At 50.2% G+C, this 16,369-nt stretch overlaps 1 protein-coding gene across 1 annotated transcript in view; it reads left to right on the forward strand.

Moving 5' to 3' along the window:
• DNMT1 (DNA methyltransferase 1) overlaps window positions 1-16,369 on the forward strand; it is a 67,055-nt gene that overhangs the window by 26,535 nt on the left and 24,151 nt on the right. The window contains 9 exon segments of the mRNA XM_017880030.1: window positions 154-167; window positions 643-727; window positions 3,564-3,598; window positions 5,226-5,313; window positions 8,334-8,368; window positions 8,940-9,018; window positions 11,571-11,607; window positions 12,084-12,369; window positions 15,803-15,921. Coding sequence (XP_017735519.1) covers window positions 154-167; window positions 643-727; window positions 3,564-3,598; window positions 5,226-5,313; window positions 8,334-8,368; window positions 8,940-9,018; window positions 11,571-11,607; window positions 12,084-12,369; window positions 15,803-15,921 — 778 coding nt within the window.

The following is a 16,369-nucleotide window of genomic DNA, read 5'->3' on the forward strand; positions in this document are numbered from 1 at the left end:
TTTCCAAAAAAAAAAAAAAAAAGCCAGGTGCGGTGGCTCAAGCCTGTAATCCCAGCACTTTGGGAGGCCGAGACGGGCGGATCACGAGGTCAGGAGATCAAGACCATCCTGGCTAACACGGTGAAACCCCATCTCTACTAAAAAATATAAAAGACTAGCCGGGCGAGGTGGCGGGCGCCTGTAGTCGCAGCTACTCGGGAGGCTGAGGCAGGAGAATGGCATAAACCCAGGAGGCGGAGCTTGCAGTGAGCTGAGATCCGGCCACTGCACTCCAGCCTGGGCGACAGAGCAAGACTCTGTCTCGAAAAAAAAAAAAAAAAGTTTAAAAGAAGAACTTTATCGTGAGTTTCCAAGGCAGCCATATCCTTATGAAGGATCTGAATTTGGGGTCAGATCATTGGTGTTTAGATTCAAGTACAATTCTCCTCTTTCCTTGGAAAGAATGAATTGAGGGCAGCTGGCATTTGAACCAGATATAAAAGTCATATCAGATACTACAGGTTAAATGAGTGTGTATCTGTCAGGGCTCCTGAGATAATAAAGGTTGCTTTTGGGGGTAGGAAAGAGGAGCTTTATGAAAACTGCTTCTTTGGGGAGGCTTCTGGCACTCACACTTGGGGTCTGTGTTATTTTGCTTGACAGAGTTGCTAGACCGCTTCCTGCAGAAGAACCTGAAAGAACAAAACCAGGAACACGCTCTGAAAAGGAAGAAGAAAGAGATGAAAAAGTAAAGCTCTATCACCTCTAAGTTTAATTCTCCCTTAATCCTATGTGGTCCCAATTTCCTTCCAGGACATGGGGACAGCGAGTGGGGAATGTGGAAGAACAAGATGGCTTTTGCCAGTGATCGAAATGCCTTTGACTTTGGCTAAACACTTTTCAAATTTGTTTTTCGTGGTTCTCTACATGGAAGGTGGGTTATGAGGTTGTGATAGTGAGGACCCTTGTTACTTATTTGTGACTTTTAAAATTTCATTTTATTTAATTAATTAATTTATTTATTTATTGAGACAGTCTCTCGCTCTGGAGACAGTCACCCAGGCTGGAGTACAGAGGTGCGATCCTGGCTCATTGCAACCTTTGCCTCCCAGGTTCAGGTGATTCTCGTGTCCCAACCTCCTGAGTCCCTGGGACTACTGGCGCCCGCCACCACACTTGGCTAATTTTAGTGGAGATGGGGTTTCACTGTGTTGGTTAGGCTGGTCTCGAACTCCTCACCTCGAATGATCCATCTGCCTCACCACCAAAGTGCTGGGATTACAGGCATGAGCCACCATACCAGCCAACCTATGCTACTTAATCAACTAGTCACAGAGCTTCAGTTTGTCACCTTCCTTGCCCTCTTCTCTGGCTAATGAAATCTTTGTGAAGATCTAATTTTCAGACATAGGAGGTGCTAAAATTCTTTTTTTTTTTTTTGAGATGGAGTCTTGCTCTGTTGCCCAGGCTGGATTGCAGTGGTGTGATCTTGTCTCACCGCAACCTCCGCCTCCCGGGTTCAAGTGATTCTCGTGCCTCAGCCTCTTGAGTAGCTGGGATTATAGGTGCCTGCCACCACACCTAGCTAATTTTGTATTTTTAGTAAAGACAGGGTTTCTCCATGTTGGTCAGGCTGGTCTTGAACTCCCAACCTTAGGTGATCTGCCTGCCTTGGCCTCCCAAAGTGCTGGGATTATAGGCATGAGCCACCACACCTGGCCTAAAATACTTTACAAACTTATTTTTTTGTGGTTCTCTACATGGAAGGTGGGGTATGAGGTTGTCATAGTGAGGACCTTTGCTACTTATTTGTGGTATTTATTTAATTTAATTAGTTTATTTATTTTGAGACAGTCTCCTGCTCTGTCACCCAGGCTGGAGTGCAGAGGTGCAATCTTGGCTCATTGCAACCTCCGCCTCCCAGGTTCAAGTAATTCTTGTGTCCCAGCCTCCCAAGTAGCTGGGACTACAGGTGCCTGCCACCACACCTGGCTAATTTTTGTGTTTTTAGTAGAGACAGGGTTTTACCATGTTGGCCAGGCTGGTCTCAAACTCCTGACCTCGAATGGTCCACCTGCCTCAGCCATCAAAGTGCTGGGATTATAGGCATGAGCCACCACACTGGCCAACCTATGCTACTTAATCAACTAGTCACAGAGTTTCAGTCTGTCACCTCGCCCACTTCCTTCTCTGGCTGATGGGATCTTGGTGAAGATCTAACTTTCAGACGTAGGAGGTGCTAAAATTCCTTAGCATCATCCAGACATAAAGTTGCATTCTCCTCTGTGAAGTCAGACTAGCTCTTTCCCCAGTCTCTCATCTTCTTTGTAAAATCTGAGTCTATAGGCGCCCGCCACCACGCCCGGCTAATTTTTTGTATTTTTAGTAGAGACGGGGTTTCACTGTGTTAGCCAGGATGGTCTCGATCTCCTGACCTCGTGATCCGCCCGCCTCAGCTTTCCAAAGTGCTGGGATTATAGTAGTGAGCCACTGCGCCCGGCTGCAAAGTGTTTCTTAATATCGCTGACCTTTGTGATCTCTTCACAAACTACCACATGTGGAGTTTCTGAGGGTTGGATTTGACTTGCCTGATTCTCTGGCAAGAAGTATCTAGTTTTTTTTTTTTTTTTTTTTTTTTTTTTTGAGACGGAGTCTCGCTCTGTCGCCCAGGCTGGAGTGCAGTGGCCGGACCTCAGCTCACTGCAAGCTCCGCCTCCCGGGTTTATGCCATTCTCCTGCCTCAGCCTCCTGAGTAGCTGGGACTACAGGCGCCTGCCACCTCGCCTGGCTAGTTTTTTTTTTTGTAGTTTTAGTAGAGACAGGGTTTCACCGTGTTAGCCAGGATGGTCTCGATCTCCTGACCTCGTGATCCGCCCGTCTCGGCCTCCCAAAGTGCTGGGATTACAGGCTTGAGCCGCCGCGCCCGGCTCTAGTTCTTTAAATGCAACCTCAGGCTCGGCATGGTGGCTCACACCTGTAATACCAGCACTTTGGGAGACCAAAGCCGACGGATCACTTGAATTCGAAACCAGTCTGGCCAATGTGATGAAACCCTGTCTCTACTAAAAAATCTCTGTAAAAAGATTACACCACTGCACTTCAGCCTGGGTGACAGAGTGAGACTCCGTCTCATAAATAAATAAATGAATAAATGCAGTCTCAGAGGATGTGGTGTTGTCTCAGTTGGAGCTCCTTTCCAGATTGGGCCATCCTGTTTCATTCCTTTATATCGGAAGTGGAGATTTATAATAAAGTTACTTTCTGTGAGGCTATCAACACTTACTGATGACAAGTGGTAGAGGAATTTTGAAGTAAAAATACTTAAACTGCAGTGTTGTAGTATCTCCTTTCTAAGACTTTCATTTCCTGTCTACTTACCCCACTGAAGAAGAAAGGAAAATTGCTGTCCTGAACACCTGGCGCAAGTGATCCTCCCACTTCAGCCTTCCAAAGTTCTGAGATTACAGGCGTGAGCCACTGTGCCCGCCAGTAGACAGTCTTTACTCCCGCCACTGGACTCTAGGATCAGAAAGATCCAAACCAAATCAAAAAAACTAACTTATCTTTTTTCCCCACAACTTTAGGAAGAAAAGAGACTCCGAAGTCAAACCAAAGAACCGTAAGTTGTTTGTGCTTTATGTTGTGAAACTGAATTGCTAACATAAGTATCCTGGTAAAATAACGGGTTGCTGTGGAACCCTGGGCACCAATCATATGTCTCCTAAGTGGGCGAGTTCTACTTGTGAAAGGTGAGGCCACCCTGAAGTGAAGGCCGAAGTTAACTTTTTAAATTTTAATTTAATTTAATTTAGAGATGGTGTCTCCCTCTGTCACCCAGGCTGGAGTGCAGTGGTGCAATCCCAGCTCACTGCAACCCCCACCTCCCAGTCTCAAGCAATTCTCCTGTCTCAGCCTCTCGAGTAGCTGAGACTTCAGGCGTGCATCACCATGCCCAGCGAATTTTTGTATTTTTAGTGGAGACAGGGTTTCACCATATTGGTCAGGCTGGTCTTGAACTCCTGACCTCAGGTGACCCACCTGCCTCAGCCTCCCAAAGTGCTGGGATTACAGGGTGAAGTTAGCTTCGATTTCTCCTCCCAACCCCAGGGCCCTCCTCAGGGTTGGTCACACAGCTGTGTGTTGTGTGGTAGTGAAAGGCCATCGAGTGAGCAGCTGTGTCACTTACCTTTTGCCGTGAAAATGCTGTGTGACAAATGACTCCAAGGCCAGAGGCCTAGAACAGCGAGCATTTTTCAAGCTCACTTGTCTACAGCTTTGTGGCTGTCAGCTGATCTTGAGCTAGCTTAGTGGGGACAGCTGGGCTGACCCAGCTCTGCCTCCACAATTTGGCCAGCCTGGGTACACACTTGTGGCTGTGCCAGATCACAAGGGCAGAAATGAAAAGTAGCACTTTTTCAAACCTTTGTTGAAAAAATTTGGGCCAGGTGCAGTAGCTCCCGCCTATAATCTCAGCACTTTGAGAGGCTGAGGCGGTTGGATCACTTGAGGTCAGGAGTTCAAGATCAGCCTGGCCAACATGGTGAAACCCCATCTCTAATTAAAAATACAAAAAATTAGCTGGGCATGGTGGTGCATGCCTGTGGTCCCAGCTACTTGGGAGACTGAGGCAGGAGAATCACTTGAACCCGGGAGGCAGAGGTTGCAGTGAGCCGAGATCACATCACTGCACTCCAGCCTGGGTGACAGAGCGAGACTCTGCCTCAAGAAAAAAAAAAAAAAAAAAGAAAGAAAAAACAATTAGCTGAAGCAAATGTTGAGAGTGAGCCTGAATCCAGAGGTGGGCAGAATACCCCACCTCAGCGGCAGGGCCCTGGCAGAGGGGTAGGTGAAGACTCAGACCCCTGTGTGCAGTCAGCTGTCCACGGTCACTGACGCAGATCGCACATCAGCCCAGCTCTCCTCAGCCTGGGCAGGCCAGACACGGGTCTTCCTCTACCGCAGGCTGGATTCCCATCAGGCCACAGAAATCATGGCGTCCCTTTGTCTATTTTTTGTATTAAACCACTGGCATCTCTGACCAACATTCAGATGGGGTATTGACGGTGTTCCTAAAGACCTTGAGTCCTGGAGTAGTAAATGCCCTCTGGGCTTCCTGCAGTGAAAACTGGAGAGGCAGCCTGTCCTCTGAACCTGGGGAGCTTGTGTCAACCCTTAGGGGCTGTTGGCCCTGGTGCAGGGCCCCCCCGCCGAGCTGACCAGCCTGTGTGTGTTGTCTTCTGTGACAGAACACCCAAACAGAAACTGAAGGAGGAGCCGGACAGAGAAGCCAGGGCAGGTGTGCACGCTGACGAGGACGAAGACGGAGATGAGAAAGTAAAGGCGGGATCTTTGTTTCTGAACTCCCCCTTGTTCTTCTGCTCCTGTTTGCTTGGGCGGGAGGGTGCAGGGTGGGCATCTGGGTTCAAGTCCAGCCCCATCCACCCAGGCTCCACGGGGTCATCCAGACTCTGGGAAGGTCACCTTTTCCTCCTCTTGGGGCCCGGGATTTGTGGCTGGGTGCCTGTGCCCGGTGCCTAGTGAACACTCAGTTGTCCTCTGTCTTTCACACTAGAGAGGGTCTGTGTGCACCTGGGTTGAGATGTGCGTAAAGCATCCTCTCCTGAGGCCTCACTGCTGAGAAGCCTTGATACACAGTCAGCTCTGACACATGTCGGCCACACCTCAATTTCTTTCCTAGCCTCCTATGTTCTTCTGAGTCTAGCTGTCCCCCTGCCAGCCTCCCCAGTCTAGTTCAGCCAAGTGCATATGTTTAAACCCTAAAGCATCATGTGGAGCACTGCTGGGCCTCTGTCAAAGTACAGGACGGCCAGGTTGCCTGCAGGCCCTCCTGCATGAACTCCAGGGAAGGGAGCTAGGTCATCGGTGTGGGGCAGCGGGTTCCTATCTAAGAGACGCCAAAGACCCCAAGAGAGTCTCTGGGTTTCTGCCTGTTGCGATCTAGGGAGTGGAGCCCAAAGTCACGGGCTTGCTGGGTGGCGAGCACCCTCACTTCTGACCCAGTCGCCGATGGGTTTCCGTCCTCACCCTGTAGCAGGAGAGCCTTTGGTATTGCCTCCAGCCACCTGTCCCTCACCTCTTCGGTCCAAATGTTGGGCACCTTACTGTCAGCACTTGCCTGGGATCCCTTCAGACTGGAGTACTCACATTATTCCCTGCCCTCTATTGGAAACTGGCAGGGGCCTGAGCTCACACCGCCAACACTTTTGCCTCATGGTAGAAAAGGATGTGAGGGCTGCGCACGGTGGCTCACTACTGTAATCCCAGCACTTTGGGAGGCTGAGGTGGATGGATCACTTGAGGTCAGGAGTTTGAGACCAGCCTGGCCAACAGGGTGAAACCCCATGTCACCTAAAAATACAAAAATTAGGTGGGCTTCGTGGTACGTGCCTGTAATCCCAGCTACTCGGGAGGCTGAGGTAGGAGAATCACTTGAACCCAGATGGCAGAGGTTGCAGTGAGCCAAGATTATGCCGCTGCACTCCAGCCTAGGCAACAGAGTGAGACTCTCAAAAAATATATATAGTAATAATAAAAGCAGTGCCCAAAGAACAAGGATTGTTGGCTGCTCCACCCCAGGGGGCCCCTTGCACAAGAGGTGTTGTCTCTGTCACCCAGGCTGGAGTGCAATGGTGCCATCACGGTTCACTGCAGCCTTGACCTCCCAGGCTCAGGTGATCTTCCCACCTCAGCCTCCCAGGTAGCTGGGACTATAGGCAGGCACCACCATGTCCAGCTAGTTTTTTTTTTTTTTTTTTTTTTTTTTTTTAAGTTTTTGTAGAGATAGGGTTTTGCCGTGTTGCCTAGGCTGGTCTCAGTCAAACTGGACTCAAGTTATCCACCTACCTCAGTCTCCCAAAGTGGCAGAGTGGTAGGATTACAGGCACGAACCATTGTGTTCAGTCTGTTTGGTTCGTTTTTTTTTTTTTTTTTTTTAAGACAGTCTCCCTCTGTCATGCACTGGTGTGATCTTGACTCACTGCAACCTCCACCTCCCAGGTTCCAGTGATTCTCCTGTCTCAACCTCCCCAGTGGCTGGGATTACAGGCATGTGCTACCATGCCTGGCTAATTTTTATATTTTTAGTAGAGATGGGGATTTACCATGTTGGCCAGGCTGGTCTCTAACTCCTGACCTCAAACAATCCACCTGCCTCAGCCTCCGAAGGTGCTGGGATTACATGTGTGAGGCACCACACCCGGCCTGTATTTTTTGAGACAGGACCTTGCTCTGTTTTCCAGGCTAGAGTGCAGGAGTGTAGTGGTGCTATCATAGCTCACTGTAGTCTCCTGGGCTCAAGTGATCCTCCCACCTCAGCCTCCCAAGTAGCTGGCACTATAGGCATGCACTACTTTTTAAATTTATTTTTTGTAGGCCAGCCGTGGTGGCTCATGCCTATAATCCCAGCATTTTGGGAGGCTGAGGTGGGCGGATCACCTGAGGTCAGGAGTTCGAAATCAGCCTGACTAACATAGTGAAACCCCGTCTCTACTAAAAATACAAAATTAGCTGGGTATGATGGCGCATGCCTGTAATCCCAGCTACTAGGGAGACCGAGGCAGGAGAATCGTTTGAACCCGAGAGGCAGAGGTTGCAGTGAGCCAAGATCACACCATTGCACTCCAGCCTGGGCAACAAGAGTGAAACTCTATCTCTCTCTCAGATAGATAGATAGATAGATAGATAGATAGATAGATAGATAGATAGATAGAGTAAGCCTGGGCAACAAGAGTGAAACTCCATCTCTCTCTCTCTCTCTCTCTCTCTCTCTCTCTCTCTCTCTCTCTCTCTATCTTTCTATCTAGAGAGAGAAAGATTTTGTAGAGACAGGGTCTCACTGTGTTGCCCAGGCTGGCCTCAAATTCCTGGCCTCAGGCAACCTCCTGCCTTAGCCTCCCAAAGTGCTGGACTTACAGGCTCATGCCACTGCACACAGCCTGTAAATAAAGTTTTATTGCAACAGAGCCATACTTTTTCATTTACATTTTGCCTATGGGTGCTTTTGTGCTGCCATGGCAGAGATGATCATCCTGACACAGACCACGTGGTCAGCAAAGCTGAAAATACTGATCCTCTGGCTCTGACAAAAACAGTTTGTGAAGCCTTGGTGTAGGAGGTTGTTTAGTGCCCTCTTGTTAGTTTCAGGTGGGGAATTAAGGGAGGGAAAGTAAAGCCTCGTGTCTACCGGGTAGATCTGCCCAGGCCTGCCTGTCTTCCAGCTCCACAGTGAGGATCCCTAACCTGTAACTTTGGTGTTTGCATTTTATCTCACTCTGGCTCAGAAACTAATTTTTTCCCCTCTTTATTTCTCTACCTCCCCCCTATTTTTCTCTCAGGATGAGAAGAAGCACAGAAGTCAACCCAAAGATCTGTAAGTGTTTAAAATGCTTGTGCTTTTGTGTTTTCTGAACCAGGAGAAAACCTGTTCTAGGCCAGGTGCAGTGGTTTGCACCTGTAATCCCAGCACTTTGGGAGGCTGAGGTGGGTGAATCACCTGAGGTCAGGAGTTTGAGGCCAGCCTGGCCAACATGGTGGAAACCTGTCTCTACTAAAAATACAAAAATGAGCTGGCTGTAGTGGCGGGTGCCTATAATCCCAGCTACTCAGGAGGCTAAGGCAGAATTGTTAGAAGCCAGGAGGTGGAGGTTGCAGTGAGCTAAGATCACACCACTACTCTCTAGCCTGGACAACAAGAGTAAAACTCCGTCTCAAAAAAAAAGAAAACAAGAGAGAAAGCCTGTTCTAGAAACCTGTGGTGATGTCGACATGTGCGGGGACCCTGGGGCCTCTGAAGGCCTCGTCTCAGGATGACAAGCTGGCAGTGTGACTGTAAAGCTCCCACTTGCTTTCCCATGGGGAGGCATTAGTTTGTCATTTTCTGTGCGAGTTGGCGATGTGGTGTTTCTAGGCTGCTACTTGCTATATATCTGTTCACCCTGCAGAGCTGCCAAACGGAGGCCTGAAGAAAAGAACCTGAAAAGCAAATCCACAGATTTCTGATGAAAAGACGAGGATGAAAAGGTAAACGTCTCGCTTTTCTTTCTTTTTTTTTTTTTTTCAAGACGGAGTTTCGCTATGTTGCCCAGACTGGTCTTGGGAAAAAGAAGACTGGGCGCGGTGCTCACGCCTGTAATCCCAGCACTTTGACAGGCTGAGGCAGGTGAATCACGTGAGGTCAGGAGTTCAAGACCAGCCTGATCAATATGGTGAAACCCAGTCTCTACTAAAAATACAAAAATTAGCTGGGCATGGTGGTGCGCACCCGTAGTCCCAGCTACTCGGGAGGCTGAGACAGGAGAATCGCTTGAGCACGGGAGGTGGAACTTTGCAGTAAGCCGAGATCTCACCATTGCACTCCAGGCTGGGGACACAGCAAAATTAGCTGGGTGCGGTGGCATATGCCTGTAGTTCCAGCTGCTTGGAAGTCTGAGGCACGAGAATTGCTTGCACCCAGGAGTTGGAGGTTGCTGTGAGCTGAGATTGTACCACTGTACTCCTGCCTGGACAACAGAGCAAGACTATCTCAAAAAATGAAAGGGGCTGGGTACAGTGGCTCACGCCTGTCTTCTCAGCACTTTGGGAGGCCAAGGCAGGCGCATCACCTGAGGTCAGGAGTTTGAAACCAGCCTGGACAACATGGTGAAACCCCATCTCTACTAAAAATATAAAAGTTAGTCAGTCGTGGTGGTAGGGGCCTGTAATCCCAGCTACTTGGAAAGCTGAGGCAGGAGAATCGCTTGAACCCAGGAGGTGGAGGTTGCAGTGAGCCGAGATCACGCCATTGCACTCCAGGCTGGGGACACAGCAAGACTCCGTCTCAAAAACAACAACAAAAAATACAAGGACATTGGTATTATTGGGTGAGGCCCCACCTTTATTACCTCTTTTAACCATAATTGTCTCCTTAAAGATTCTATATCCAAATACAATCACATAGCAGGTTAGTCTTAATGTATGAATTTTGCAGGGGACATGACTCAGTCTGTATACCCCCTCATCAATTGTTTGCTTACCTTCACATTTTAGTATTTATTTTTGAGACAGGGTCTCACTCTGTTGTCGAGGCTGGAGTGCAGTGGTACAGTTATAGCTACCATAGCCTCGAACTCCTAGGCTGAAGCAATCCTCCCACTTGGGCCTTCAAGGTAGCTGGGACTATATATAGGCGATGCCACTACACCCAGCTAACTTTCTGTTTTTGTGGAGACAGGGTTTTACTGTGTTGCCCAGGCTGGTCTTGAGCTCCTGGGCTCAAGCAGTCCTCCCACCTGGGCTGCTTAAAGTACTGGGATTACAGGCATGGGCCACTGTGCCTGGCCAGTTATTTATTTATTTATTTATTTATTTATTTATTTATTTATTTATTGAGACAGAGTCTCACTCTGTCGCCAGACTGGAGTGCAGTAGTGCGATCTCGGCTCACTGCAACCTCCGTCGCCCTGGTTCAAGCAATTCTCTTGCCTCAGCCTCCCGAGTAGCTGGGACTACAGGCACTCACCACCCACACCCAGGTAATTTTTAATTTAGTAGAGACGGGGGTTTCACCATCGTGCCAGGATGGTCTCAATCTCTTGACCTCGATGATCCATCTGCCTGCCTCCCAAAGTGCTGTGATTACAGGTGTGAGCCACCATGCCTGCCAATTATTTGTTTACCTGAGGTTCGACTTATACAGGGAAAGGCTAACGTTTTTGAGAAAAATTGGGCTTCCCCTCTGAATCTTCAGGAAGTTTTTGGTTAGTGAGGATTATTTATTCATTATTTTGAGATGGACTCTCACTCACTGTCGCCCCAGGCTGAGTGCACTGGGGTGATCTCATGCTCCCTGCAACCTCTACGTCCCGGGTTCAAGTGATTCTTCTGCCTCAGCCTCACTGAGCTAATCTGGGATTACATAGTGCCGGCCTGGCTTAATCTTAGTATTTTTTTTTTTTTTTTGAGAGGAGTCGTCGCTCTGTCGCCCAGGCTGGAGTCCCCGACGGTGGCGGGATCTCGGCTCACTGCAATCTCCGCCTCCCAGGTTACGCCATTCTCCTGCCCTCAGCCGGCTGTAGCTGGGGACTATAGGCGGCCCGCCACCTCGCTGGCTAGTTTTTTTGGTATTTTTTAGTAGAGACCAGGGTTTCACCGTGTTAAGCCAGATGGTCTCGATTCTCGCGGACCTCATGATCCGCCCGTCTCGGGGCCTCCCAAAGTGCTGGGTAGTTACAGGCTTGGAGCCACCGCGCCTGGCCAATCTTAGGTATTTTTCGGTAGAGATATGATTTCACCACTTTGTCCAGGCTGGTCTGGATCTCCTGACCTCCTAGTGATCTGGTGCCTTGGCCTCCCAAGAGTGCTGGGATTTACAGGCGATGAGCCACTGTACCAGGCCTGCCTATAAAGATTTTTATATATGACTTTAGGAGTGGTAGAGTGAAATCAGACGCTCATCGCTGGCCCTCTCACTCCCTCCCTCCCCCTTCTCTCTGTTTTTATATAACACTTACCAAAGTTCTCTTAACACAATAGCAGCTATCTGGGTGTAAAACTCTCTGTTACCCTTTAATCCTCTTTTGTTTTCCCTGTGGTAGGAGAGAAGAGACGCCAAAGACGAACCCCAAAAGAACCGTAAAAGTTTATTCTTGACATTATCCAAAACGCAGATGGCGTAAATGTGTACAATGGAGGGTTCTAGAGCCAAAAGGGAAAGGTTTTAGTACTTGCCAGAGCAACCCTTGGAGCCACCTTAGGCTCATTGGATTGGGTTGTGAACATTAGGACCAAGATGCATCCAGGCAGGACGCCCCTGCGGTGATAGGAGCCACTGGACCTCGCGCCTGGCCTCACTGCCGCAGCTGGTGCCTCCTGTGGTTGCCACAGGCGCCTCAGGCAGAAACCCACAGAGGTGATTTTGATATTTTCTGAAACAATTAAACGATCGCTGTGCTTTTTCCCCCCCAGAACGGAGAAAAGAAATGGCCGGTGCCAAAACAGTCGTGAATCCAAGGTAAATGTCTGCCGGAATAAATGCTCGGTGGCGGATTGCGTCCGAGGCAGCTGGAGCAGCTCTCTGAGCGCCATGCATCTGTGTCCTGCTCACACAGACTCACCCTTCCCAACGTGTCACTTCGAGGCGGGCAGTACCTGGACGACCGACCTCAAAGTATGGCAGCACCCACCAGGACGCGGGTACGGGGGCAGCTCTGCTCCCAGCCGCTCCTCTGCCCATCCCTCGTCCCGTCTGCTCCATCGGCCCTGTGTGGCCTTCGAGGTGGATGAGCCACAGACTGCTGACAAAGATGAGAAACTGTCCATCTTTGACGCCAACGAGTCTGGCTTCCTGCTTTGAAGATTAATGAGCGCTTCCCAGCACAAACTGACCTGCTTCAGGTAAGTGCACTTTCGTGTTGTGTGTTGTACTTTCGTAGAAGGAGGCAACTTCCCAGAGCGTCTACCCGGCGCTCAAGATTACGGTTTTTAGGCCTGGACCTGCAACATGTCTTAAGCTAAACACTTCGTGGATAAGAGGCCACCTTAGAGGCGCTGGCGGCGTGGGCTCCATTCCTGTAATCCTAGCACCTTTGGGAGGCCGAGGTGAGGCAGATCACTCCAGTCAGGAGTTGCGAGACCAGCGCTGGGCCACATGGCGGAAACCTACTGAAAGAATACAAAAAAGTAGCCAGGTGTGGTCTACGCGACTTGTAAGCCCAACGTAACCGAGAGGCTTAGGCAGGAGGAATTTCTTGAAACTCTGGAGGCAGATGGTCGCAGTGAGCCGAGATGTACCACTGAACTCCAGCGCTGGGGCGACAGAGCAAAACTCCGTCTCAAAGAGCACCGTGGAAAACACGGTGAAGGACAGTAGAGCTTGCTGGATTTTTGGTTTGGTTTTTGGGTTTGGACACTAACATAGATACCCTCCATTCTCCACATCCTGAGGCCACACGCTCAGATGAAGGCCTGCTCTGTGTAGGGTACCAGTGATCTATGTCGATGTAGCGCTCAGACCCTGCTCACGAGCCAAAAATGGGGATGATACCTGTCGGGTATGTCTACAGCCATGACATGATTTTTTTTTTTTTTTTTTTTTTTTTTGAGATGGGAGTCTCGCTCTGCGGCCCGGGGCGGAGTGGCAGTGGCCGGATCTCAGTGCACTCAGCTCACCTGCAAGCTCCGATCCCCTCCCGGGTTCCCGCCATTCTCCGTGCCTCAGCCTCCCGAGAGCTGGGACTACAGGCGGCCCGCCCCACCCACGCCGGCTAGTTTTTTTTTTTTTTTGTATTTTTTAGTAGAGACGGGGTCTTCCAACCGTGTTTAGCCAGGATAGTCTCGATCTCCTGACCTCGTGATCCACCCGTCTGGCCTCCCAAGTGCTGGGAATACAGCTTCACGCCCACTCGCCCGGCCGCCATGACAGATTTTTAAAAAGGCTGGTGGCATGTAGAGAGAATGAGTGTGAGGAGGAAGTTCTGTGAAGACGGAAGAGGCAATGATTTCAGTAAAGACCTTGCGAGAGAAGAGGCCGAGGGGATGGCCGGGGTGGGGCACCCTAGGTAGAAGAGGGCATGATTCCCAGGGCTCGGAGGGGCCTGTGCCAGCTGTGGAAGGTGAATGGCGAGCCTGGTGTGGTGGTGGGTTGGGGCTGGGCCACACAGGGCCTTGTAGACCTTGTAGCATTGACTCTCGTGTCCTCTGAGGGAACGTGCCTGGCATCTGGCCTGTACCTTCACCGAGGCTCACGTCAGCTCTTGAGTGGGCAGAGGCCCCGTGCTCTCAGGCATTCCCGGCCCCATTTTGCTCCCTCTGCCTGCGGGTGCAGTTACCCTATAGGGCTTCACCTTGTTCTTCATGGGAAATGCCTCAGCTTTTAGGCCTGGGTGGTGTTTTCCCTCTCTGTGAATGGGAGGGGGAAGTACCTTGGGGACCCCTGTTGGAAACACCCACAGGCAGCAGTTCCTGCACCCACTGGGAGGGCTGTGCCTGGCTGATAGTTGTTCCCCTCCCTCTCCTTCTTTGGGATCCCGATCCAGACCAAGATGCTGTTGCACCCATCAGCAACTGCTAGCCCCCCAGGCCTGGCCCAAAGCAGGGCCACACACCTCTGCCTGCTGGTGTGAGTGAGGTGTGCTGTGGTGGGCAGAGCTGGCTACCATGCCCCAGGGCCTGACTCCGGCCTTCATCAGGGCAAAGGCTCAGGGGAGCCTGGGACTGGGGCTGCCAGAGTCCTAAGTGTCTCAGCTTCCTCCCTGAATTGAGATCTATCATAGATTTGTTCCTGGAGTGTGGGATGGTGGCCTGGAGGACACTTTACAGAAGTCACATGCCTTCTGTCCACTGGAGCTGGACTGCCTGGGTTATTTAGGGACTCTCCATGCTGCTGTACTTGGCCTGAAAGTGGCGGATAGAAGCCACTCATGGGTGGGGTCTGGCCTGCGAATCAGTGGGTCCTGCCACTGCCTGGGACTTAGAACTTCTCTCCCATGTCTCCCCATGGAGAAAGCCTCCAGCCCACCTGTGCAGCGGGGAGCGGGACCCCCTCTTCTGTAGGCCCTCCCTTGATCCATGCTGTCTTCATCTATCTGTCTCTTCTTCTGGGCCTTACATCCTGAGGGCAGGGCTGTCACCTATTCTGTCTGCCATGCCTGGCACGCAGTAGGGGAGCTCCGCAGGAGGTGTTCCGTTTTTTGTTGGAGCATTTCTGGTTTTCAAGGCACTAAGCCGGGTGAGTGTGGTGGAGGGGTGCTCTCCAGAGACCTGTGCAGACTCCATATGGGGGCTCTGAGGATAGCCCAGCACCTCTGGCCGGGAAAGGGTGATCCTTGTGCCTAGATGAGCAGGTTCATAAGCAGAACCCCCTGTTCATGTCTTTTTCCTTAAGTTTGACATCTTGCCTCTCTGTCTTCACTAAGGAACCTGCTCCCAAATGTCAAGTGGCATCTGGACAGTGGGGTCACGGGTGCCCAAAAGGAGGCAGAAGTCCTTCTCTCCCACATCCCTTTTCACACTGTTCTATAACCTGCTTTATTACTTTTTTAAATTGAGGTCTGACTCGTATAATATAAAATTAACCATATGAGGTATTTGAATTGGTGAATTCATAGGTATAGAAAGCAGGTGGTTGCTGGGGGCTGAGGGCCGGTTGGGAGGAGACTGGAGAGTGACTGCTACTTGATGGGAAGGAGGCTTTATTAACATTTGAGTGACGGAAATGTTCTGCAGCTGAATAGATCTGGTGGCTACACTGCATAGTGGAAACTGTTCTAGAAACCGGTATTTCCCGCACTGTAAGTCTGACTGATCTTTTGGTGTTGCTGTTGCAGACACACATACTCTTGATACTTAGGTGGGAGAAGAAGGTAGACACTCCAGATGATAGAACACTGTCTTAATTTAGTGTTCCCGCAACCAAAAAAATGAATGTCGGGGCGGGCGTGGTGGCTCAGCCTATAATCCCAGCATTTTGGGAGGCCCAGGCAGGTAGATCACTGGAGGTCAGCAGTTCAAGACTAGCCTGGCCAACGTAGTGAAACACCGTCCCTACTAAAAATACAAAAATAAGCTGGGCATGGTGGTGCAGGCCTGTAATCCCAGCTACTCGGGAGACTGAAACAAGAGAATTACTTGAACCCGGGAGGCGGATAGGTTGCAGTGAGCCAAGATCACGCCATTGCACTCCAGCCTAGGGGACAGAGCAAGACTCAAAAACAAAAAAAAGAGTGTCGGACTTGTACATTGTCTCATTGCTTCGTGCCTGATCTGAAGTCTGCACCAAGACCCACCTTCATGGCTTAGCTGGTAAGCGTGTGCTTTGTTTCCTGTCCAGCGTGTACTGTAAGCACGGCCACCTGTGTCCCATCGACACCGGCCTCATCGAGAAGAATATCGAACTCTTCTTTTCCGGTTCAGCAAAACCAATCTATGATGATGACCCATCTCTTGAAGGTAAGGAGGAGTCCAGGATTGTTTGGGGCACACTTTAAAAACAGCCAGGCAGGGTGGTTCACATCTATAATCCTAGCACTTTGGGGGTCTGAGGCCAGAGGATCACTTGAGCTCAGGAGTTTGAGACCAGCCTGGGCAACATAGCAAGAACCTGCCTCTATTAAAATTATAAAAAATTATAAAAATTATAAATTTATGAATTTATAAAATTTGGCCGGGTGCGGTGGCTCAAGCCTGTAATCCTAGCACTTTGGGAGGCCGAGACGGGCGGATCGCGAGGTCAGGAGATCGAGACCATCCTGGCTAACACGGTGAAACCCCGTCTCTACTAAAAACTACAAAAAACTAGCCGGGTGAGGTGGCGACGCCTGTAGTCCCAGCTACTCGGGAGGCTGAGGCAGGAGAATGGCGTGAACCCGGGAGGCGGAGCTTGCAGTGAGCTGAGATC

The sequence above is a fragment of the Rhinopithecus bieti genome, unplaced genomic scaffold (assembly GCF_001698545.2).
Source record: "Rhinopithecus bieti isolate Rb0 unplaced genomic scaffold, ASM169854v2 scaffold_10589, whole genome shotgun sequence".
Taxonomy (NCBI): Eukaryota; Metazoa; Chordata; class Mammalia; order Primates; family Cercopithecidae; genus Rhinopithecus; species Rhinopithecus bieti.